The sequence below is a fragment of the Danio aesculapii genome, chromosome 7 (genome assembly GCF_903798145.1).
Source record: "Danio aesculapii chromosome 7, fDanAes4.1, whole genome shotgun sequence".
Taxonomy (NCBI): Eukaryota; Metazoa; Chordata; class Actinopteri; order Cypriniformes; family Danionidae; genus Danio; species Danio aesculapii.
This window is the reverse complement of record NC_079441.1, coordinates 2,226,708-2,250,850: the sequence shown is the minus strand read 5'-3', so window position 1 is coordinate 2,250,850 and position 24,143 is coordinate 2,226,708. Positions and strand designations below refer to the sequence as shown.

The following is a 24,143-nucleotide window of genomic DNA, read 5'->3' as shown; positions in this document are numbered from 1 at the left end:
GTGTGTGTATATATATATATATATATATATATATATATATATATATATATATATATATATATATATATATATATATGTATATATATATATGTATATATATATGTATATATATATATATGTATATATATATGTATATATATGTATATGTGTGTGTGTATTTATAGCCAATAATGAAAGTAAATAAAGTAGTCTTAAGTTTAAAGATTAGAAAAAATATATAATTAGGTAGTTTACATCATAGACATTAACGCTTTACTGTATGTATTAGCATAACAACTGAAGAATTGTCACAACAGATTCATTCAATTACTTTACTATGGTTCAAAAACACCACAGAGTTCACTATTAATCCCCATTGTAATAATGTTCTGTGGGCTCCTTTAGCATTTAAGAGCAAAAGCATCAGTTCTGCATTCACCACAGCGCGTCGCGTCAATCCTGCCATCATTTCCCAGCCAGTAGAGTAGAGTTTAAAGTAGAGTTGAATAGAGTTTATTAAAGTGACACCTGACCCACCTGAGCTCAGCAGGACAGGTAAGATCACATAGTTCCTCTGAGGAAACTCTCTCTGCAAACTAGTCCTGCGGTCTTTTCAAGTAACAAGTTTGGCGAGTGGTTTTGTAAGAGCCACGGGTTTCCAGTAAGACTCTCTTCACCTCACAGGCTTCATGGTAAGTGTGTGTTTTTATTCAATATGCGTCAGATGTGTGTTTTAAAATAATTGTATGTAATGCTGAGCTGCACAACGTGAACTAAGCCCCATGTATTGATAACGTTATCAACAATATTTACCAAAACATCGCGTATTAGCGTAGTTGTGTAACGTTACTTAAGCTAGCCTGCTCGATCCTCGTTTTAGGTGTTGTAAACAAAACTGAGATTTTGGAGATCTGATTTAAAAGAAAATATATAGGATTTCTCTATATATGTCTTACTATGGCTTCGTTTAGATTTATTTTTCATCTAACAAATAACGTATATTCATTTTTTTTCACTCGTCTTCCTTGTAAAACTCTTAGCTAGCTGCCTGTAATACTATAATGTATAGTAAACGCTAGTGTTTTTGTAACATACATGTATTACAGTGTATATTATATCAACTCTGTTATGAATGCTCCAGGATGCTTTTAAATTACAGTGACGATTAGTATATTTATATCGTAGTTTTTTTACTACAGTAAGTGGTGTATTTTATAGGCTATACGTTAATATACACTATATTAGTAAATATATATAGTAAACTGCATTACTGGTTAGTTTGTTTGTTACTATAGTTATTATAAACTACACTTATGGTTAGTTTGTTGATATTAATATTTGTAATAAACTACACTATTGGCTAGTTTGTTTATATTAGCCTAACCATAGTAGATGAATATAAGTTACTCTAGCAGTAAATGTTATTAAAAATACTTGTTTACAATAAATTAGTCTACTACAGTGTTTTCTTTTTCATGTGGGAGTATTTACTCAGATGATGACAGTGAGTGAAATGGATCTGCTATGTTAAATATGTGTGATATTCATCAAGTCGCTTACTCTAGTGTCAAGTTGAATAGTTGTTGGAGTTAATTATAGCCTTGAATAATGGCCACTTATGTGCGTAATGGGCTTTTGTCGTCATCAGTGTCTGCGTTTTGGGTTTTGCTCGTCATGCTTACATCGCTGAAATATTCAGACTTTTCATCGTGATTGAGCGATTAAATCACTGGTTTTAGCTTGTCAATATCATCTAAATCATAGTTCATTCATAATCTGTACTGTTTTTGCATTGTGAGTGTCTGGAATCATTATCTTTTTTATTTTATGTGCACTTAAACAAATGATTTTTGCTGCTTTTTAAAGTACATACTTAAAATGAGCTGAAACAACACCATTCTGGAGATTTTTGGGTGAAATTTGATTGTTTTATGTTTGATCCACTTAAATTTGTTAAGTTAACTTAATCAAATTGTGTTGGGACAACATGTAGGAATTGTGTGGAACGCTGCATTTTTTTCAGTGTAGTATTTTTCCAGCAAAGCTGTATATAAAATGGCGAGTATACAGGCCATCAGTTTTGAGTGAATGTGGGCAGGAAATGAAAGTTTTGAATGGTACTGTATTTCACTACTTCTCTTTTTACTTTTACGTAAAGCAATATTACTGTATCTGGATTTACCATTATCTATCAAAAAATACATACAATTATAAGTTTTTTTAAGTATTTGTTGTTGTATCACTAGAATCCATTGATCATATGAATCAATGGAATTTAATTAAATTTAACCCAGGCTCATTCTGACTGCGTAGCCCTATATACATTTCTGGAGACAGCAAAATACGTCCAAGGAGCTACGTTTTTGTTCTCGAATCGACCAGAGGCCGCTGTGTACGCTTTTTCAAATCTCAAATTTCTCTCGCAGGTGCCATTCACACCTGCTGTTCTCGCCTAAATCCACCAGAGGCTGCTGTCGACTGACTAACTGACCAACCGACCGATAACCTCCCCCTCCCTAAACCCAACCAATAGCATTTTAAGAAGCAACAATTGACCCACCCACCAACTTCCCTAAAGCCAACCTCAGTATTTTAAAAAGCAATCCAGAAAAAGAAAAGCCCGCGCCTGATTTTTACCACACTTTTAGATTTTACCATGTTCTCACCCTGTTATTTACTTGCTTATTTAATTTTTAGCTTTTGTTTTTGTCTTACCTGATTACCTGTATCGTTCGTTTTAAAGATGAAATGCAGCCATACGTAGCCCTGGCTACATATTTTGCCCTCTCCAGAACACACACACACACACACACATATATATATATATATATATATATATATATATATATATATATATATATATATATATATATATATATATATATATATATATATGGCTGCATTTTCAAAATGAGCCTATGTTGATTAAATTCCTTTATAATTCAATTTATAGCAATTAATAGCTCAATAGTCTAAATTCATGACCTCTGAAAAAGTCTACAAACTTACTGCAGTAATAACAATTAATTATGCATAACTACATGCAACTAACATTCTCTGACCATATAGTAACTCTGACCATATAGTAAGTACACAGTTAATTATTAATGCTCAGTAGTTAAATGAGTAGTTACACTAATAAGGACACCTTTAGATAAAATGTAACCTAAATTAATTTTACTTGCATTAACAGTAAATTAAATACTTTAAATTATGTTATAACAGTAAGCAGTTGAACACAGATGGATGGACTTGCTATAACACACTCAATGCATTTTTTTCAACACATCCCATAATTTCTAAAATATCAACCTCTACCAAATGGTTGATATGTCTGTTTATGGTAAAAGTGTCTAGCTTAATACATACACTATGAAAAATCTGAAAAAAATCAAGTGTAAGACCAACTTATTTAAAAACATAATCAAAATAAAACATTTTTTGAATACTAAATCACCTTTATTTTTGAAGTATGCATCAAATATGCATCAAATATATGTATCAAATATTTCAGATTCTTTCTTGTTTTGTTTGGTTATGTTTTACATTAAAACCTAAATCAAGTGCAGCAGTGCAACAGGATTATATATTTTTTGTAAACCAACAATGCTGTGTGTGTAAGCCATTATTTAAAACAGTCAAAACATGGTCAGCCGTTTGGTAGAGGGGCAGTCAAAGGATTAATGTTCACTTTTTCAGATTAAAAGAAAAAAACAAGTATACAATGATTTTCTCACTGGCCATTATGCACACTTAATTTTGACCCATTATTCCCATTGAAAGGTATTTTTTACTGGTCTAGAAAATGCTTCTAGGTTTAAGTATTTAAGACATTTGGACTCAAAACAAGACAAAAGAAAATGTCTTATGACATATAATTGACTTTTTCAAACACTGATTTAACTTCATAAATAAACACAGGTGCTCCATACCTCAACAAAAAAGACTGAAAAATATTTAAAATAGAGTATATCTCCAAGCGGACCACAATGTTTCATGAGGGTTAAGAAATATCTGGAATCAATCCTATAATCTCTATATAATCTATAGAGTTTTATGAAGATTAATAATAAGTTATTAATAATAATTAATAAAAATCAAGTTAATCATTTTAATTCTTTTTTAAATATCTTCCAAAGTGATGTTTAACGGAGCAAAACTGGCTCCTTAAGCATTATTTCCACCTAATTAGCTGCAGAACAAACCATTGTTATCCAATGACTGTCCTAATTAACCTAATTTAAGAGTTTAAACTGCACATATATGTGCTGTCATCATGGCAAAGACAAAAGACATTAGAAATTATTGATTAAATCAGTAATAAATAATGTTTAAATAAATGTTGACAAAAAAACTCTCTCTGTTAATCACCACTTGGGAATATCATTCATTCATTCATTTTCCTTCGGCTTAGTCTCTATTTCAGAGGTCACCACAGCGTAATGAACCGCCAACTATTCCAGCATATGATGAAGTTTATAATAATTAATGTTGTGATCTAATCTCTTGTTTGTTGTGTCTGTCAGGATGGTGATTTGCTGTTTGCCGTTTCATGATGGAGGTCAGATTCTGATTATGTGATTTATTTATTTATTTATTAATTATTATTATTATTTTTAAACATAGATAATAAAATAATTATTATTTATTTCAAAGTCCATTTTACACACAGCTCAGTTAAATATATATATTCAGTTAAATATATAAATATAGCGACTTACTAGAAGTGTACAATACTGAATAGCAACTATTTCACATTTTACTCAACTGCTAGCTAATTCACATTAATTCTTCAGTCTAAATTCTTGTTGTTTTTCTCTCCACTAGAATGGGATCGGCAGCAACTCCTGGAATCCTTTCTACTCAAAACCACAGGTATAAATACACAATAAATAAATATTTTATATAGACATTAAAGGCACTGTATTAAGGGTTTTTTTATTAAAATCTCCAAAAACCTCTAAGAATAGTGTTATATATTTTCTGACTTGGGTCACAATTCATGCTATTCATACTGGCTTATTCCCGGTCTATTATTATAATATGAACTGTTCATCAGTACTTATTAAATATATTATCTTATTTTATATTCCTAATCCTACCTAAACCAAACTTCTACCTTAACATCTATTAATAAACATCTAATTAGTAGTTTATTAAACTAGTAGTGTTAGTTAATGGTGTGAATTGCCCAACACTTGTACATTTGTGACTTAAACTAAAGTGTTACAGACTTATGTACACACTATCTTATGGATCTATATATTATATTATGTATGTACATGTTACATTATCTTTCAAATGCAGAGAAATTAGCAATTTTATCTAGTGTTAAGAGCGTGTGTGTGTGTATGTATATTTTTCAATGTAAGGGTCAATGTCAGACTGTTTCCATCCACATATGTTTATGCACATTTTGGATATGCGCTAGTGATGTGCGGATGGTGGTTATATCCGCAGGCACTGCGGATAATCTGCAGGTCGGTCGGGTTAAAAAAAAATACATTATGATTAATTGCGGGTCGGTTGCGGGTGGATGTAGCGGGACATGGCAGTGGACCAGCGAAAAAGCAGAGAGTGGGCTTTGCAGAATGTGAAGATATGAGAGGGCCAATAATAGGCTAATGGATGAAGTGCAAGAGTAGCCCACTGTTCAAAGTTTCAGTTAGAGGAGTCATCAGAGGAAAATCTGCTATCCTTCTGGGAGAAACAAGATTGCTTATTTCCATGACTGCAGCGCCCTGCGATGAGAATCTTGTTCATTCCTACAGCACACGGTGCGAGCGAACACTCATTCAGTGCAGCTGGCCGCGTTTTGGAGGCGAGGCGGAATCGCCCGAATTTAAGCACAGTAGATTCTGTTCTGTTTTTGCACAGTGCGAAGAAAAAGGCCAAGTAAACATGACATAGCTGCTGTTTAGGCTGAAGCGGCACCCTTTTTGTTATCTTGTTCCTGTATCTGTAAAAGCTCAAATGTCTTATTTTTACTTTCTGTATCCACGGTGACCTATCATCATGCCTAAAACAAAGAATACAATTATTAAAGTGACGATCGGGTGCGGATACATATATCAGATAAAACTATACGTGCGAACGGGTGGATGATTAGTATGAAGCTGCGGATTCAGATGTGATTTTTCAGCTGATCCACGTATCTCTAATCACCATGATGCACATACATTTTTAAAATGTGCATAAAAAACATGAGTAGGATAAACTTTTTATTCGATAAGAAAAGATGCGCATAAACTACAATGGAAACGCTTTTACTGCACAAACTCCAGTATGCGCATTAAAAAAAGTGATGTGATTTTGTTATAAGAGATCATGTGATGACAGGGGCATCGCTAGACCCAATTCACTGGGGCACGTGCCCCAGTAAAAATCTCCAGTGCCCCAGTAAATGCATTGAGATATGATTTACTTCATATGCAAGTGTATTTATTAAGAGTGGTAATTCCGAAATAAAGACGTTATTCTCTATGTGCAACCGAACCACCGCTGGTGAAAGCAGTGTAATCAAAAGGCAAACTGACGCATCTCCGCGTGTGCGCAGAGAAATTGCGCCTCTCCGCGTGTGCGCCTCTCTCACGCGCTGCTCTTCTGCCGGTGCGAGTCCCGGTAGTTAACATGCGCGCCAAAAAAAGCAGGCTACTTGTCACGCGTCGCTCATGTGTTGTAAAACCAGAGTAACAGCCTTTTTTGTTTAGCTAGTCGACAAAACTAAAGTTTAAACAATATGATGGTGATTTTACTAAGCACACCTCCTGATTTTTTTGTATAAAGCAAAAAGGAGGGATGAGGAGTGAGGGAGGTAAAGACTTAACGAACCTAATTCTCTGCCATGTGTCAAGTCTAAGACAACATATAATTTTATAAAACATCTTTTTTTTTATTTTATTGAATTGTCTAAAGAATTTCATTGAAATGAAATTAATATTTATTCAAAAGATTTCCTAAATAATCTTAGCATATCACTCCAGTTTTGTATAAACATTGTTTTCCAGTTACATTTAAGATTGTTTAGAATAATAATTGTATTTTATTTATAATAAACATTTCTTTATATATTTATATATATATATATATATATATATATATATATATATATATATATATATATAATTTTTTTTTTTTTTTTTTATTATTTATTTATTTTTTTTGTGCCCCAGTAGAGCTTTATGTCTAGCAACGCCCCTGTGTGATAATGGAAATGTGTAAATGGACAAACCAGCAGGCTGAGCACATTATAAAACATCTGAAATGTTGTTGTGCTCCACGTCTGACACCTTCAAACGCCACAACACGTTCACTGCGTGTCAGGATTGCCTTCTGAGATGCAAGTCATTTATTAGATGAGGAAACGCTGCTTTATTCGCACGTCTTTTATGCGATAATCCAGTTTTGCGCATAAAGTTCATTCACATTTTTATATGGAAACATAGCTAGTGTTTTATCATTTACTAGCTGGAATAAAGCAACATCAACATCATTGGATTAAATAGTGTAAATTATATTGAAAAGAAAAAAGTAACCCAATGTAACAACAACCCAACATATTTTAAAGTGTAAACTAAATTTTCTGTGCATAGTTGTGGGTGTAAAGAATAAAAATCTTACATGTTCTGTTAAATTGTCTTGTATTTCAGGACTACAGTGTGACAGCTGATGCGGAAAACAATGTGTTTCCTAACATGAACAGATTTACCACAGTAAATCAAAGCAACGGCGTTCATAAGACGCCTTCATTTTCAGACATCGATCCTTTTCCAGCTCCAGACTGGATTTATTCTCCACCTGATTTCTATAAAGACAGCACACCTGATGCGTTTCAGACCACAGCAGTGTCAGAGAATTGGCCTGAGGAAATAGACATCTTCCAGCCCTATAAAGAAAAGGTGGACAATGCTTCAGCCAATCAGATCACAGTATCTTCGCCGTTGTCCAATCGGAGCACAGAGTTCTTGCTCTCATCCAATCAGAACACAGAGTCCTCATCCTTGCTGAATCGCAACACACATTCCACATCCTTGCCCAATCAGAACACAGAATCCTTGTTCTCATCCAATCAGAACACACAGTCCACATTTTCGCCATTGTCCAATCAGAACATAAATTCCTCATCTTCGTCCAATCATAATACAGAATCCTTGTCCTCAACTAATCAGAACACGGATTCATCATCCAATCAAAACACACAATCATCCTCATCCTCGTCCAATCAGAGGGATCCGCTCCTGGAATTCATTCTCTCCAGACAGAAGAAATTCCAAGCCCCGCCCACTTTCACATCACCATCCGAATTGTCTTTTCCTCAAGAGACGTCTACAAACAGGGACAGATTCTTTGAGGCGCCGCATATTTCTGACCAGAACTCCACGTCTGATGATGCCTTCAAGACACCGTCGTCCACCACAGGAACCAGCCACTCGGACCTCAGGGCGTTTGACCCTCTATTTGAGCCTCAGAGTGACGTTCAGTCCAGTCAGAAGAGCAGTGTAGAGGTGCTGCTCGTCAACACATCCAGAGGTCTGACAGATGGAGGTGTTCAGGGGACGGCAGGTGGAGAAACGCCATCAGCAAACACTTCCAATGGAGAAACGGTGAGAACACACTCACATCGCACACCTCATGAACAGCTGATCAGGATTTCTGGATCTTAGTCAATACCATAGTCTGTCAATCTATCTGTCAATATGTACCGTGTATGGGTAGATGGGTTTGGTGGATGTTACATAGATGGATGGGTTGGGTGGATGATAGATGGGTGAATGATTGATGGATGTATAAGGAATAAGTGGTTGAGTGGATGATAGAACAAGTGGTGGATGAGTGGACAAAGGATGGATGGATGGGCTGGGTGGATGATGGCTGAATTGATAAGTGGATTAATGGATGAATCATAGATGGGGTGAGTGGGTGTATGATAGATCAGTGGATGATGAATGTATGGGTGATTGGGATGGGTGGATGGTGGATTATGGATGAGTGAATGGCGGATGGATGAATGATTGATTGGTGGTCTGATGGATGAATGATGGATGGAGAGGGTGGGTGTATGATAGATGGGTAGATGATGAATGGGTGGTCGAGTGGATGATGGATGTATGGGTGATTGGGATGGGTAGATGGTGGATGGATGAATGATTAATGAGTGGATTGGGATGAATGATAGATGGGGTGGGTGGATAAATGGGTAGACAATAGATGGATGCGTAGATGATGGACGGGTGGTTGATTGGATGATGGATGAGTAGGTGATTGGGATAGGTGGATGGTGCATTATGAATGGGTGGATGGATGAATGGGGTGGATGGATGATGGATAGGTGGTTGAGTGAATGATGGATGGGATGGGTGAGGTAAGTGGTGAATGATGGATGGATGGATGGGCTGGGTGGATGATAGATTGATGGGTGGATTGTTGAATGAATGATGGAAAGGGTGAGTGGGTGTATGATGGAGGGGTGGATGATGGATAGATGGGTGGTTGAGTGGATGATGGATAGATGGGTGATTGGCATAGGTGGATGATGGATGGGTAAATGATTGATGGGTGGATTGATGGATGGGGTGGGTGGATGACAAATGGGTAGATGATGGATGGATGGATGGATGGATGGATGGATGGATGGATTGATGGGGTGGGTGGATGATGGATGCGTAGATGATGTATGGGTGGTTGAGTGGATGATGGATGGATGGATGGGTGACTATGATAGGTGTATGGAGGATTATGAATGGGTGGATGGATGGGTGGTTGAGTGAATGAGGGATGGGAAGGGTGAGGTGAGTGGTGAATTAGTGGTAAATGGATGAATGATGGATGGATGGGCTTGGTGGGTGATAGATTGATGGGCGGATTGTTGGATGAATGATGGATATGGTGGGTGGGTGTATGATGGATGGATGGGTGGTTGAGTGGATGATGGATTATGGATGGGTGGATGAATGAATAGTTGATGGGTAGATTAATGGATGGGGTGAGTAGATGATAAAGGGGTAGATGATGTCTGGATGGATGGATAGATGGATGAATGCGTTGATGGGTGGTTGAGTGGATGATGGATGGATAGGTGATTGGGATGGGTGGATGGTGGATTATGAATGGTGTTTGGATGGAGTGGATGGGTATATGAATGATGGATGGAATGAGTGAGGTGAGTGGTGAATGGATGAATGATGCACGGTGGATGATAGATTGATGGGTGGATTGTTGTATGAATGATGGATAGGGTGGGTGGGTGTATGATGGATGGCTGGTTGAGTGGATGATAGATAGATGGGTGCTTGGGATGGTTGGATGGTGGATTATGGGTGGATGAATGGGTTTGGTGGATGAAAGATAGGATGAGTGAATGAGTGGTTGGGTGGATAGATGATTGATTTGATGAATAAAAGGGTGGATGATGGATTAATGGTGGATTGGGTTAGTGGATGTATAGATGAGTGGATGAATGAATGGGTAGGTGAGATGACGAATGGATGATTGAATGGGATGATGAGTAGTAGGATGGATTGATGAATGGGTGGATGCTGGCTAGGTGCATGGATGGATGAATGATGAATGGATGGATGAATAGACTCTCAGTGGATGTTTTGATGGGGTTGTGTGTGTTGTGTTTCTCAGCAGTGAGTGTGTGTTGTGTTGTTGTAGATGTTCAGGAGGCGTCCACCAGTACCTGCTCCTCGCAGAAAATCCCTGAAGAGCTTCCTGCCTCCACCTGAAGCGCAGGTACAGACACACCACCGCAGACCTCAGATCAGACCCTCACAGCTCAGCCTGGAGGAACAACATTGATCATTCCTTCATTTACTTAGATTGTGATTCAGATTATGACTATAATAACATTAGACACAATATAATTAAGGCCTAAAGACCTTTCAGTTTATAAAACAGGTGATTTGGCAATGCACAGTGAAACGAGTCGGTCTAGTTTTTTCCCTCAGTGAATGTTGTTTCTGCCAGGCGATACTGTGTGTTTAATGTGCAGCACGTCCTCTCCACATCCAACATTTCACATTCATGTCTCATTCATCTGTGTGAAATGTTTGCTTTTCTCGTCACGCTGCTGATGAATAGTGCGGTTGTGTTTTGACAGATCTCCACAGCTGTGATTGAGGACGATCTGAAGGTTTATGAGGACGTTCTACTCACCGGGCAGGTTTGTGGGCCGGATTCCTCACTTCACTGCCTCTTTATACTGCTGCAAAGCTTTTTTTGTGTGTGGGTTTTTTCGTAATAGCATCATCATTACTATGAATATTTTATTATATGTGTATATATATGTATATGTGTTTATATATATATGTGTATATATATATATATATATATATAATATTTAAAAAGAAAGATATGCTTAAACAAAATTGTATATGAAGAGTTCAGATGCAAAAACCTCTAAGTGCCGTCTGAAATTTCCATCAAAAATGAACTTTTTTCTCAGCCTCCCTTGTTTATGTTGAAATATTTTACTTTAAAGACCAAGAAAAGGACTTCTTTTTTGCAATAAAAGGGATATTATTGAACATACACACAAGAGCCTGATATAAAAACTCATTCTAGAGGAAATGTTCAGACGGCATTTAGAGGTTTTTGCATCTAAACTCTTCATATACACAAATACATTTGTTTTTAAGTCAAATATACATTTATTTACTCAAGAAAATTATATTCTGAATTTAAATTGATTAGATACATACATTATTTTTATTATTTACTGAAAGTTTATTCACACAACACTGTCATATATATGACATGATATATTTAAAATAATTGTTTTATTTCTTATATTTTATATTCAAACATGTTTATACTCTTAAATAACTGTTTATTTGGTTCATGTATCCCATTAATTCCCATTCTAAAAATATTTAATTTTTAATTCATCATTTGAATATGTATTTATTAATTAGATGATTTTAACCACTTTATTTTACACACATTTCATGTCTTTCATAATTTGTCAATCTAAACATACAATAAAATGTACGCTCTAATAATAGTAAGTATATTAAAGCTAAATGAAGCTATAACAGCAGCAGTTTTGATAATGAAGTTATAGTAAAAGTGAATGCTCAGTGAAAAGCCTGTCAGATGAGTTTCGCAGTCATTCCGCCTTCATGAAACAAGGAAAAAGTGAAGGGAAATCCTGGCATGAGTTCATCTTTCTGTAGGTCGTCTGTAGTATCTGATTTGTCAATCAAACACACCTCCGCTCTTACTCTTGTCTTTCAGGAGAGGTGTGTGGAGGACTGGCCTGAAAACAGCCCAGAGCTCTCTGCAGAATATAAACCGGTCAGCTCTTATTATAAATAATGGACAGTGAGTATGGTAAACCCACAGAGTCACTGATACAGATCTGCTGTTTCTCTGCTGCAGGCTGGAAAACTCAGACTGAGGAGAGACTCGCTACAGGTCAGTCCACAGCAAAACAAACACAATCATTCGACCGTTCATCATTCATTTTCCTTCGGCTTAGTCCCTTATTTATCAGGGGTCACCATAGTGGAATGAACCACCAACTATTCCAGCATATGTTTACACAGCGGATGCCCTTCCAGCCACTACCCAGTACTGGGAAACACCCATACACACTCATACTCCACGGCCAATTTAGTTTATCAATTCCGCTGTAGCGCATGTGTTTGGACTGTGGGGAAACCGGAGCACCCGGAGGAAACCCACACCAACACGGGGAGAACATGCAAACTGAAATATCAACTGGCCCTGGTGGAACTCAAACCAGCGAACTTCTTGCTGTGAGGCGACAGTGCTAACCACTGAGCCACCATGTTGGCTCATTAAAAAAGGTTGTTAAATAAAAAAAAAAAAAGTTAAAGTAAAATGTTGAGAATAAACTCATTAGATTGTGAGAATAAACTTGCTGTTTCCAAAAAAACATATAATATTAAAGAGAAAAAGTATTATTTTCTGAATATTTTCAGAATTTATAAAGTCTTTTCTCAACGTTTTATTTCATCTTTTTTATTTAGTAACCTTATTCTTTAAATGTAATGAGTTTATTCTCAACATTTTATATAAACATTTCTTCTTAATTTAATGACTCTTTTCTTGAAACAACAACATTTTCAAAACAAAACGACTCTATTCTCAAAGCAACATTTCTTTTCTCAAAACAAACTTTATTCTTGCAATTTAATGACTTTATTCACAACATTTTATTTCAAACAAAACTCTCAATATCGAGCTCTTTTCTCGAAACACAGTGACTTTACTCTTGAAATGTAATTTAGTTTGTTCTTAACATTTTTTTGCCTTTTTCTCAGTTTAATGAGTTTATTCTCAATACTTTGTGTTTTATTTTAATTTCCTCTCGAAATTTTGAGTTTGTTAACGTTTGTTTAGAAGAAAGTTACAACTTCTAAGACTGACTATTTTACTGAAGGAAATGTGTGTGGGGCTTTCCTTGTGCTTAAGGAGAGACTATTCTTAAGAGAGTTTCACAAATATTTAATACAATTATTAAAAAATAAATAAAAAATTCAAATATCAGCATTAGCAATATACTGTATATCAGTCGACCACTCGATAATCAATCTTAGATCATTTAATTTAGGTAGAAAATCTGATATTAAAAGTTTCTTGATATGTAATGACTTTTCAGAACCAATGGGCTTAACTCTTGAAATGTAATTTATTTTCAACAGTTTATATAAACATTTATAAACGTTTATTCCTATTTTTTTTTCCTTCTCAAAGCACAACTTTAATCTTGCAATTTAATGTCTATATTTGCGACATTTTATTTCAATTTTATTTAATCTTTTTTTTCTTTTAAACACTGACTTTATTCTCAATTTATTCATAATATGTTTTCAGTATTCAGCGAGTTTATTCTCAACATTTTATGTCTGAAAAGGCAGCTTATTTTTCACAAATAAATATTTAATAAAATTGTTTGGGGGAAAATGGCCTATATTGGCATATATCGGTCAACCCACTAATCTCAGATCATTTATTCAGAGTACAAGATTGGATTTGTGATAAAAATCAGATTTAATATCATCGCCATCCTCCGCTTTTGTCATTAGTTTGCAGAAACATCTGACGCAGGACCAGGAGTGGACGGGACTTTAAAGAAGAACGATAAACGGGTAATAAAGCTAATAAATGAGGAATAAACAGCCTGATGTTTTCCTCACGTGTGTTTTAATGATGCTTTTCATCTCTCCAGACTCTGGGAAGGAAACTGCGGCAATCTCTGCTGATCAGACGCAGCTCAAAGGTACATTACTCAAGCCTTTCTTTATATACTGTGAACTCCTCTTTTAAATGTGCCAGAGAACACTCTGATACAGCATGTTTACATTATGCAACAACAATATATGACTTAAAAGAAAACATTTCATGCAAAAATCCCTTTATTAAGGGTGGAAAACTTTTCTTCCATTTAAGGAAAATTATAGTTTAGTTTGTAATTTATAAGATACTTAATTTATATGTTTATGGTATATATATATATGTGTGTGTGTGTGTGTATATATGTATACACGTGTATATATGTGTGTGTATATATATATATATATATATATGTATATATGTGTGTGTATATATATATATATATATATATATATATATATATATATATATATATATATATATATATATATATATATATATATATATATATATATATATACATTCGAACAGGTTTCTGGTTTTAAATATGCATTTATGTATTTTCATTTAATTTGCATTGTAAGGAAATTATTTCATATTTAATCTTATTTATTTATGAATTAATTTAATAGGCATTTAAACAACTTTAATTTGCTTTATTACAATGTATTCTTTACCTTGTTTATAATACACACACCTTTTACAAGCGGGGGAAATAAGTATTGAACATGTCACCATGTTTCTCAGAAAACATATTTCTAAAGAATCCATATTTGCAAAGAAAACAAATCTAATTAGTTTACAAATAAAGTTCTGTGTAATAAAATATAAAGACACAGGAAAAAGTATTGAACACATGAAGAAAGGGAGGTGTAGTTGTGCAGTGAAAGCCCAGACAGCAGCTGAAATCTCTCAGTAGTTCTTCAGCAACCCTCTGCCCTTCCTCAGTGTAAATGAATATCAGCTGCTTTAGTCCAACATCTACATTAGCAGGAGGATAAAGATTAAACCAGGGTGGATATTTCAGCAAGACAATGATCCACAACACAGCCAAGGAGACTCTCGGATTCTTTCAGAGAAAGAAAATCAAGCTGTAGAATGGCCCAGCTAATCACCTGACCCGAATCCAATAGAGAATGCAAAATAAAGCTTAGATTTGATAGACAAGACCCACCGATCTATGAAGATTTTGACCCCCTGTTGAAGTCTGTGAGAAACTCACACCTGAGCAATGCATGAGTCTACATATGAGAGACATCTTTAAGCTGCCAGCATTAAAAAAGCCTTTTATAGAGAGTATTAAACACATTTCAGTAGTGCACAGAACTCATTTCCAAATTTGTTTTGTTTTATTTTTATGTTTGTATTGTTTGGGTTTTTACCAAAATCTGCTTTAATTTCATGTCAACAGCTCCACTACAAATATTATTTCCAGGAAAAAGCATGACAATGTGTTACATAAACAGGGGGGGCAAATAATTCTGACTTCAACCGTATGTGTCACGAGTAATAATGATACTCAGAAGCATCCAAAATGCAAGTAAAAGTTTATTTGACAGTGTCAGAATAAACCAAACAGGGTGGGGAGAACAACCAAAGAAACAAGAAAACTGGGCTGTAGCAGACAGGAAACAGAAGGACGAATGGGGTCCAGCAGCCACTCCTCACAGTCCTGAGCACAGACAAAGACACATGAACAAACACAATGAACTGACAAGGAAACATAGAAGCATTGCCCAGATATAGACACGGTAATGAAGTTTCGGCTTGCTGGCTAATCAAAACAGCTGAATACCGTCATATCATGTGACCTACCCAGATGCCAAAATAAACACATGTGGACGACCAAAACAAAACAAACCCATGTGACAAAACAGACACTCTGGATATATTTTGGTTGATATATTTATACATTCGAACAGGTTTCTGTTTTTAAACTAAGCATTTTTGTATTTTCAGTTAATTTGCATTGAAAGGAAATTATTTATTTCATATTTAATCATATTTATTTATTAATTAATTTAATAGGCATTTAAACAACTTTTTTTGCTTTATTTAAAAATGTATTTATTTACCTTCTCTAGAATACACAGCTTTTCATACAGTGAGGGAAACTATTGAACACGTCACCGTTTTTCTAAGAAAACATCTTTCTAAAGGTGCTGATGACTTGAAATATTCACCAATGTTGGTAACAACTAAAGAAATCCATATAGGCAAGGAAACAAATCTAATTAGTTTACAAATGAAGTTTTGTATAATCAAATTAAATGACGCAGAAGAAAAGTATTGAACACATGAAGGAAGGAAGGTGTATTGGGCAGTGAAAGCCCAGACAGCAGCTGAAATCTCTCAGTAGTTCTTCAGCAACCCTCTGCCCTTCCTCAGTGTAAATGAATATCAGCTGATTCAGTCCAACATCTACATTAGCAGGAGGATAAAGATTAAACCAGGGTGGATATTTCAGCAAGACAATGATCCAAAACACAGCCAAGGAGACTCTCAGAAGCTTTCAGAGAAAGAAAATCAAGCTGTAGAATGGCCCAGCTAATCACCTGATGCGAATCCAATAGAGAATGCAAAATAAAGCTCAGATTTGATAGACGAGACCCACCGATCCATGAAAATTTTGACCCCCTGTTGAAGTCTGTGAGAAACTCACACCTGAGCAATGCATGAGTCTACATATGAGAGTCATCTTTAAGCTGCCAGCATTAAAAAAGCCTTTTATAGAGAGTATTAAACACATTTCAGTAGTACACAGAACTCATTTCCAGATTTGTTTTGTTTGTATTGTTTGGGTTTTTACCAAAATCTGCTTAAATTGCAAGTCAACAGCTCCACTAGAAATATTATTTCCAGGAAAAAGCATGACAATGTGTTAAATGTTTCCCCCACAGTATGTTTTGCATAATTTATTAACTCAGAACTTCATAACAGTTCTTAGTTTCTAGTCCAAACGTCTCAATTCTTAAATCAAAAAGCGATTTCTAGACAAGGACAAAATATTGTCTTGTTTTAAGAAATAATGAGTCAAAATTTGGTGAGTTTCTACTTTAAACAAGCAAAACAATCTGTTAACAGGGTGAGTAAAATAGTCATATGTCAAAACGAAAAGCGAGATTATTTTGCTCACCCTTTTGTCAATTAAAGGAATCTAGGATATATCTTATTATTTAATTTATTACCTCTGTCCCACATCTATTGAACATGTCAATGTGTCCTTCATTTCAGGATAAAATTGGAGATGAACTGAAAAGCTCAGAGGCGAACACAAACTCTCTGCATCGCGGTTCAAAGGTCAAAATTTATTAACTAAATTGCATATAATTTTATTTTCATGATAGAAGTTTCTATTAACATAAATATAAAGATATTTCTATAGTATAAAGATGTGTACTGAGAATATTTATGTATATATGTATAAATACCCATGCATACTGTAAATCAAATACAAAATACATATATTTGCATATATATTCGTTCTGTAGACAATCCAAAACAAATATTGCTTAAGGCGGCTAATAATATTGGCCTGAATTAAAAACTGCTTTCATTCTAGCCGAAATAAAACTAATTCTCCAGAAGAAAAAATATTATAGGAAATACTGTGAAAATTCCTGAATCTGTTCAACATTATTTGGGAAATATTTGGAATAATTCTGACTAACTGTATATATAAACAAATAGTCGACACAATATAGTCGTGCATATATTTATATACACAGAAATACTTTGTACACTGAAATATATTTAATTTGAACTTTTATTTTGGATGCAATTATTTCAAGATTAATCATCTGACCCCAATAAAAAGTGAGTTGATTAGTAAAATTAGTTTGTATTTACATGATATATACATGTGCTCTTTGTATATTTAAGCATGTGTGTGTGTGTATATATATATATATATATATATATATATATATATATATACATATATATATATATATAGAGATATATAGAGATATATATATATATATAGAGATATATAGAGATATATATATAGATATATATAGATATATATATATATATATATATATATATATAGATATAGATATATATATAGATATATATATATATATATATATATATAGATACACACGGATACTATTAAGTACAAACATATACTAAATAAATCTATTTACTTTTATATTCATACATGATTAGTTTTATGTTTATAAATATTTACAGATATTTTATACTATATAGTCATGCATGTATTTATAGACACAGTACGCACAAATATATTTTGTAAATATGGACTTTTATTTTGGATGTGATTAATTGTGTAACAGCACTAAATAATATGTTGATCATTGTGTCGTGTTTTCAGATCTTCGGTGATGAGTTTTTTGCTCCAGATGAAGAAGATCCAAAAAATGAGGCAGAATATAAATCAGTGAGAAGCTCAATACTTATGCAGGATTATTGTTGTAGTGATTATAGATTTGTGTGTTTCAATATTGTGTTTTTCTCAATCACAACAGAAGAAATCGACAAAACCCAAGATTATTACACAGCGCAGAGGATCGAAGGTGAGGAACAGTTCATTATCACTATTTGTAGGAATGATTTGATTAACTTTTAGGTTTTTAAGACTTAATAATAGAAATAAGTCCATATAATTGTGTATTGTTGGAGTTTTTTAAATTCTTTTTTTAATTCTTCAAAATTATTCATTATTGTTTCAATAAATGTATTATATTTTACTGTAAACGCTTAAAGTCTTAAATTGACTGAAATGTCATGTTGTAGGTCTTAATCATTTTAAACAGGTCTTAATTTTCCTCTGTCCATCTAAATCAGGCCAACACTCATCCAATCACTATCAATCCATCTCAATAAAAGTTTTAACAGAAGTTTATTTGTTAACTCTATTCACCAATATGGTTTAATATCTTCCTTACAATAACATTTGTTAATAAACAATATAACAATAATATTTTATCTGGGCTGTTAGAACAAATCCTTAGCGTTAAACCTTTTGTAAGTCTGACATTTCATTTATAAAGGTCTTAGAAAGCTTTTGAAGTCTTAAATTTGACTTGATAAAACCTGTAGAAAATCTGCTATATATCTGCTTTTCATATTAAACTTTATATTATTATATAATAATATAACATATAATCTTATTATAATTAATTATTTAAATAATAATAAGAATTGTATATTTATAATATGTACATGAAATATAAATAACTTCATGTGATGTGTTGTATAAATGTTGTATACTTTACTCTTTATATTTACCATATATAAATACAATATAATATAAATGTTACATATTTCTTTACTCTTTCATGCGAAAATTGCTGAAGCTCTAAATCAGGAGTGTCAAACTCATTTTAGCTCAAGGGCCACATGGAGGAAAATCTATTCCCAAGCGGGCCGGACCAGTAAAATCATGATCATATATATATATAACTTAAAAACAACAACTTCAGATTGTTTTCTTTGTTTAAATAGGATCAACACAAAACATAAAGCTGGAGCGTGAGGACATCACCATCTCACAGAAATACGTAACTTGTTGATTTAGTGGCTAATTCAAATGGATTCATACAATCTCATTCGTACAATTTAGTACGATTCGCTTGTCCACCAATGATAGTTGGGTTTAGGGGTGTGGGTGCCTCTTTTTTTATATCGTACATTTTCGTACGACTGAACTTATTGACTGAACAAATTAGCCACAAAACTGACAAAATGGGAAATAGTTGCATTTCCTTGTGAAAATACCTCTGTGAGGTATGGCAGGGCAGATGTGCTCTTTCTCTCTGAGAAGGCTGTAAAACTGATGCTGATTCAGGATTCTTTATCGCACGGCATCTCAACCTTTTCACTATGGGCCCACTTCTTTCTCTGTTCAACTTTTGTAGTCCCACCTGAAAAATATCTTTTCTCAAAAATATTTGTATGTAATGCTCATTTAAACCTTTATTTATTATAAATATATGTATTATATATGTACAAATGTATATATATATATATGTAAATGTGTGTATATATATATATGTGTATATATATGTATATGTGTGTGTATATATGTATATATATATATATATGTATATATATATATATATATATATATATATATATATATATATATATATATATATATATATATATATACACATACATATATATATATATATATATATATATATATATATATATATATATATATATATATATATATATACACACATACATATATATATATATATAATACATTTGTTGTGCCTTCTATTATTTTCTATTATCAGCATTTTATAAAAAAATATATAATTTTATTTAAATGTAATTATATATAAAATTAAAACTGTATAGTATGTATTATATATTAAAACTAATATGTGTGTGTATATATATATATATAATTTTTGTATTAATTTTTTTTCAAACATACACAGATTTAAAGAGAACCACAGGTCAACAGGGAGATGCAACTTCTGCTTTAAGCTGGACAGATTGAATATCAACTAATAAACATCTACTATTCAAAAATATACAAACAAATGTAAATTACAGTAAAGCACCCTAAATCTGTTGAAACGCGTTGATCTGATGGCGGTTGAGTTAGCAGCTGGATATTATTGGCGAGATCGCTGACAGGAACAGTAAACAGCTCCGCCAGAGCGCGTCTGAAACTCATATGCAGGTTTATTTTACAGTCTGACAGAAACACCATTGAGCTTCACTAGATCCTGCATGGGCGCGCGTTTGTTATAAATCACTCACCAGACATTTTGGACAACTATTATATGCAGATGTATTAAATAGTTCACACAATAATACACAAAGAGAGACTTTCACTTCACGCATGGTCTGTGAATGAACAGACTTACGTGTTGCCTACTAGTTGCAGACGTGATCATGAGGCTGTTTTGCGCCGAGATTGAAGTAATCAATCACAGAGCTGGAGAAAGTGCATTACTTCGATCATTTTAATATAGCATGTAAATAATGAAATCCAAAAATATATAGTATTATATTGAGAGTTTATTTTAAGCTATCTCGTTGCCTACCAGTAGGATCGCTGAGGCCCACTAGTGAGCTGCGGCTCACTGGTTGAGAATCCCTGCTTCATCAGATGTTTACCGTTTGAGCTTGCGCCATCCAGTGGACACAATTGAAACAGCAGCTTCTTTAACTGCTCGTTTTTATACTTTACAGAATCATCTCGCGGGCCGGATTAAACCTGTTTGTCACCCGTGCTCTAGAGCTTTATATTTAAATCTTTGTTATGTTATAGTTATTATAACAATAGTAAAAGACTAATAACAAATAGTAGTTGTATATTTATAATATATGCATTAAATATAAATAATTTCCATGTATTGTATTAAATATGTTGTATATGTCTTTTTATATGTTTTAATATATACAATACAATATAAATAATGTAAACCTGATGTTATTATTTCTGTACTCTTCCAGGTGAAAAGCACTGAAGCTAAAGGATTGACTCCAGACTCTAAGGTTTGTTCAGAGATTCTCCGTTCATGATGATCAGTTTCAATTCAATTCAATTCAATTCACCTTTATTTGTATAGCGCTTATACAATGTAGATTGTGTCAAAGCAGCTTCACATAAAAGGTCACAGTAAATAGGAACAGTGTAGTTCAGTTTGTAGTGTTTAAGTTCAGTTCAGTTTGCTGATGATAACAATAATGACTAATTAAACACCATTTACATTTAACTGTCTCTTTAGGATGAGTTCACATTAAAGCATGCTGATCTCTCAGCTTTCGGAGAGAAAAATGGGGATGTCAAACTGGTAATAATACACAATATTCCTCTTTATGGTCTACCCTTTAATAAACAAACAAACAAACAAACATACATTCTTGCATTAAAATGTATTTATTTGTTTGTTTATATATAAGCAACCACAAAAATCCAAGTCTCCTGTTCCTCACTATCCAGCAAAGGTAATGTTTTGTTTTTTGTGTAATTTTATGATTTAAAAACTGAACAATAGTTTAGTCTTTGTGTAGAAAAATATTACAAAATATATATGATGCATTACAAATATTTGGATATTATGATGTAGAATTGCAAGTGCATGCACTAAAATTATTATAAATAATAATAATTAAAATAAATATTTAGAATTATTTAAGTATATGCAGATATTATATTTATAATACATCATTTAATACTAATAATTTAAGCCTTTTGCATTAATTTACATTGATAATGTTTTTAATTTACTGTAAATGAATCATTTCTTGTCTATCATTACATGTTATATTACATCTTAGTTTGAATCTGTAGTTCAGTGATGTTTTAATCTTCATATCTCTTATTTTCAGGACACTTCTGCAGCGGGTCTGAAGTCTCTACAGGGTCCTGCACTGATCGACTCAAAGGTACGGTTGTAGACACTTTAAACCAGGCATGTCCCTGAATCTTACTAGGCTTTCTAGAAACATCCTTGCAGGTGTGTTGAGGCAAGTTGGAGCTAAGATCTGCAGGACATCGGCCCTCCAGGACCGAGTTTGGACACCCCTGCTTTAAACTAAATAAGCAAAGTAAAGCCACAAGACTGATGTGTTTTGAACAATATCTGGTTAAATATTCTGTTCAGTTTTGTTGTTTAACAATTGCTTATTTATTTTATTAATATTTATTTTTTTAATAATAATAAAATAAACAAAAGGATTGCTTCATTTGAACAGTGTCTGATTGATGAATGTATGTGTCTGTATGTTTGCAGAATTTCCCTAAAGACCCATTTCTGAATGGAGATGTGGGCTTTCAGGTCTGGCGTGAGGTAAATCAGCTTTGACTTTACAGTCTTTACAGTACGATTTGCTGTTTATTTGACCATCATTTGACCGGCACAATTTTTAATAAAAAAAAAAGATTTTTTTTTTCATTAAAATATTTCTTGCCAACAAGCTAAGGTAAAATAAACGTTATATTTTATTTGAGGTAATATTTAAATGATTTTAATCAAAGAAAAGGCAATTTACACATTTTAGTGAATTATATTATAGTTTATTATATTATATTATATTATATTATATTATATTATATTATATTGTATTGTATTGTATTATATTATATTATATTATATTATAGTTTATTATATTATATTATATTATATTATATTATATTATATTATATTATATTGTATTGTATTGTATTGTATTATATTATAGTTTATTATATTATATTATATTGTATTGTATTGTATTGTATTATATTATATTATAGTTTATTATATTATATTATATTATATTATATTATATTATATTATATTATATTATATTATATTATATTATATTATATTGTATTGTATTGTATTGTATTATATTATATTATATTATATTATAGTTTATTATATTATATTATATTATATTATATTATATTATATTATATTATATTATATTATATTATATTGTATTGTATTGTATTGTATTGTATTATATTATATTATATTATAGTTTATTATATTATATTATATTATATTATATTATATTATATTATATTATATTATATTATATTGTATTGTATTGTATTGTATTATATTATATTATAGTTTATTATATTATATTATATTATATTATGTTATATTGAATTGTATTGTATTATATTATATTATATATTGTATTATATTATATTATATTGTATTATATTATATTATATTATATTATATTATATTATATTATATTATATTACATTAAATTATTATATTATATTATAATATTATATTATATTAAATAAGCTATATATTGTATTATATTATATTAAATTATTATATTATATTACAGTAAATTATTATATTATATTAAATTATTATATTATATTATATTATTATATTATATTATATTATATTATATTATATTATATTATATTATATTATATTATATTATATTATATTATATTATATTACATTAAATTATTATATTATATTACATTAAATAAACTATATATTATATTATAATAAATTATATTATATTAAATTATATTATATTATATTATATTATATTATATTATATTATATTAT

The 24,143-nt window shown here is 32.3% G+C and overlaps 1 protein-coding gene and 1 long non-coding RNA gene across 2 annotated transcripts in view; both read left to right on the top strand.

Moving 5' to 3' along the window:
* Nucleotides 1-598: 598 nt before the first annotated feature.
* Nucleotides 599-21,633, top strand: LOC130232580 (uncharacterized). The gene is made up of 14 exons (XM_056462559.1): nucleotides 599-671; nucleotides 4,506-4,540; nucleotides 4,807-4,854; nucleotides 7,629-8,582; nucleotides 10,636-10,713; nucleotides 11,081-11,143; nucleotides 12,217-12,276; nucleotides 12,361-12,396; nucleotides 14,034-14,096; nucleotides 14,177-14,227; nucleotides 17,356-17,421; nucleotides 18,458-18,523; nucleotides 18,612-18,659; nucleotides 21,565-21,633. The coding sequence occupies exons 2-14, from the start codon at nucleotides 4,532-4,534 to the stop codon at nucleotides 21,631-21,633; spliced, it is 1,611 nt and encodes a 536-aa protein (XP_056318534.1). The 5' UTR covers nucleotides 599-671; nucleotides 4,506-4,531.
* A 204-nt stretch (nucleotides 21,634-21,837) lies between these two features.
* The window catches only part of LOC130232892 (uncharacterized), a 3,696-nt gene continuing 1,390 nt past the window's right edge, over nucleotides 21,838-24,143 (top strand). Inside the window, exons 1-4 of the long non-coding RNA XR_008838146.1 lie at nucleotides 21,838-21,905; nucleotides 22,015-22,059; nucleotides 22,444-22,500; nucleotides 22,848-22,904. This is a non-coding gene — a long non-coding RNA (uncharacterized LOC130232892). The remainder of the gene's footprint in view (nucleotides 21,906-22,014; nucleotides 22,060-22,443; nucleotides 22,501-22,847; nucleotides 22,905-24,143) is intronic.

Coding starts and splice junctions, on each gene's coding strand:
- LOC130232580 (XM_056462559.1), top strand. Junction 10,714..11,080: donor TGCCTCCACCTGAAGCGCAG/GTACAGACACAC, acceptor GTGTTTTGACAG/ATCTCCACAGCTGTGATTGA. Junction 18,660..21,564: donor CACAGCGCAGAGGATCGAAG/GTGAGGAACAGT, acceptor GTACTCTTCCAG/GTGAAAAGCACTGAAGCTAA.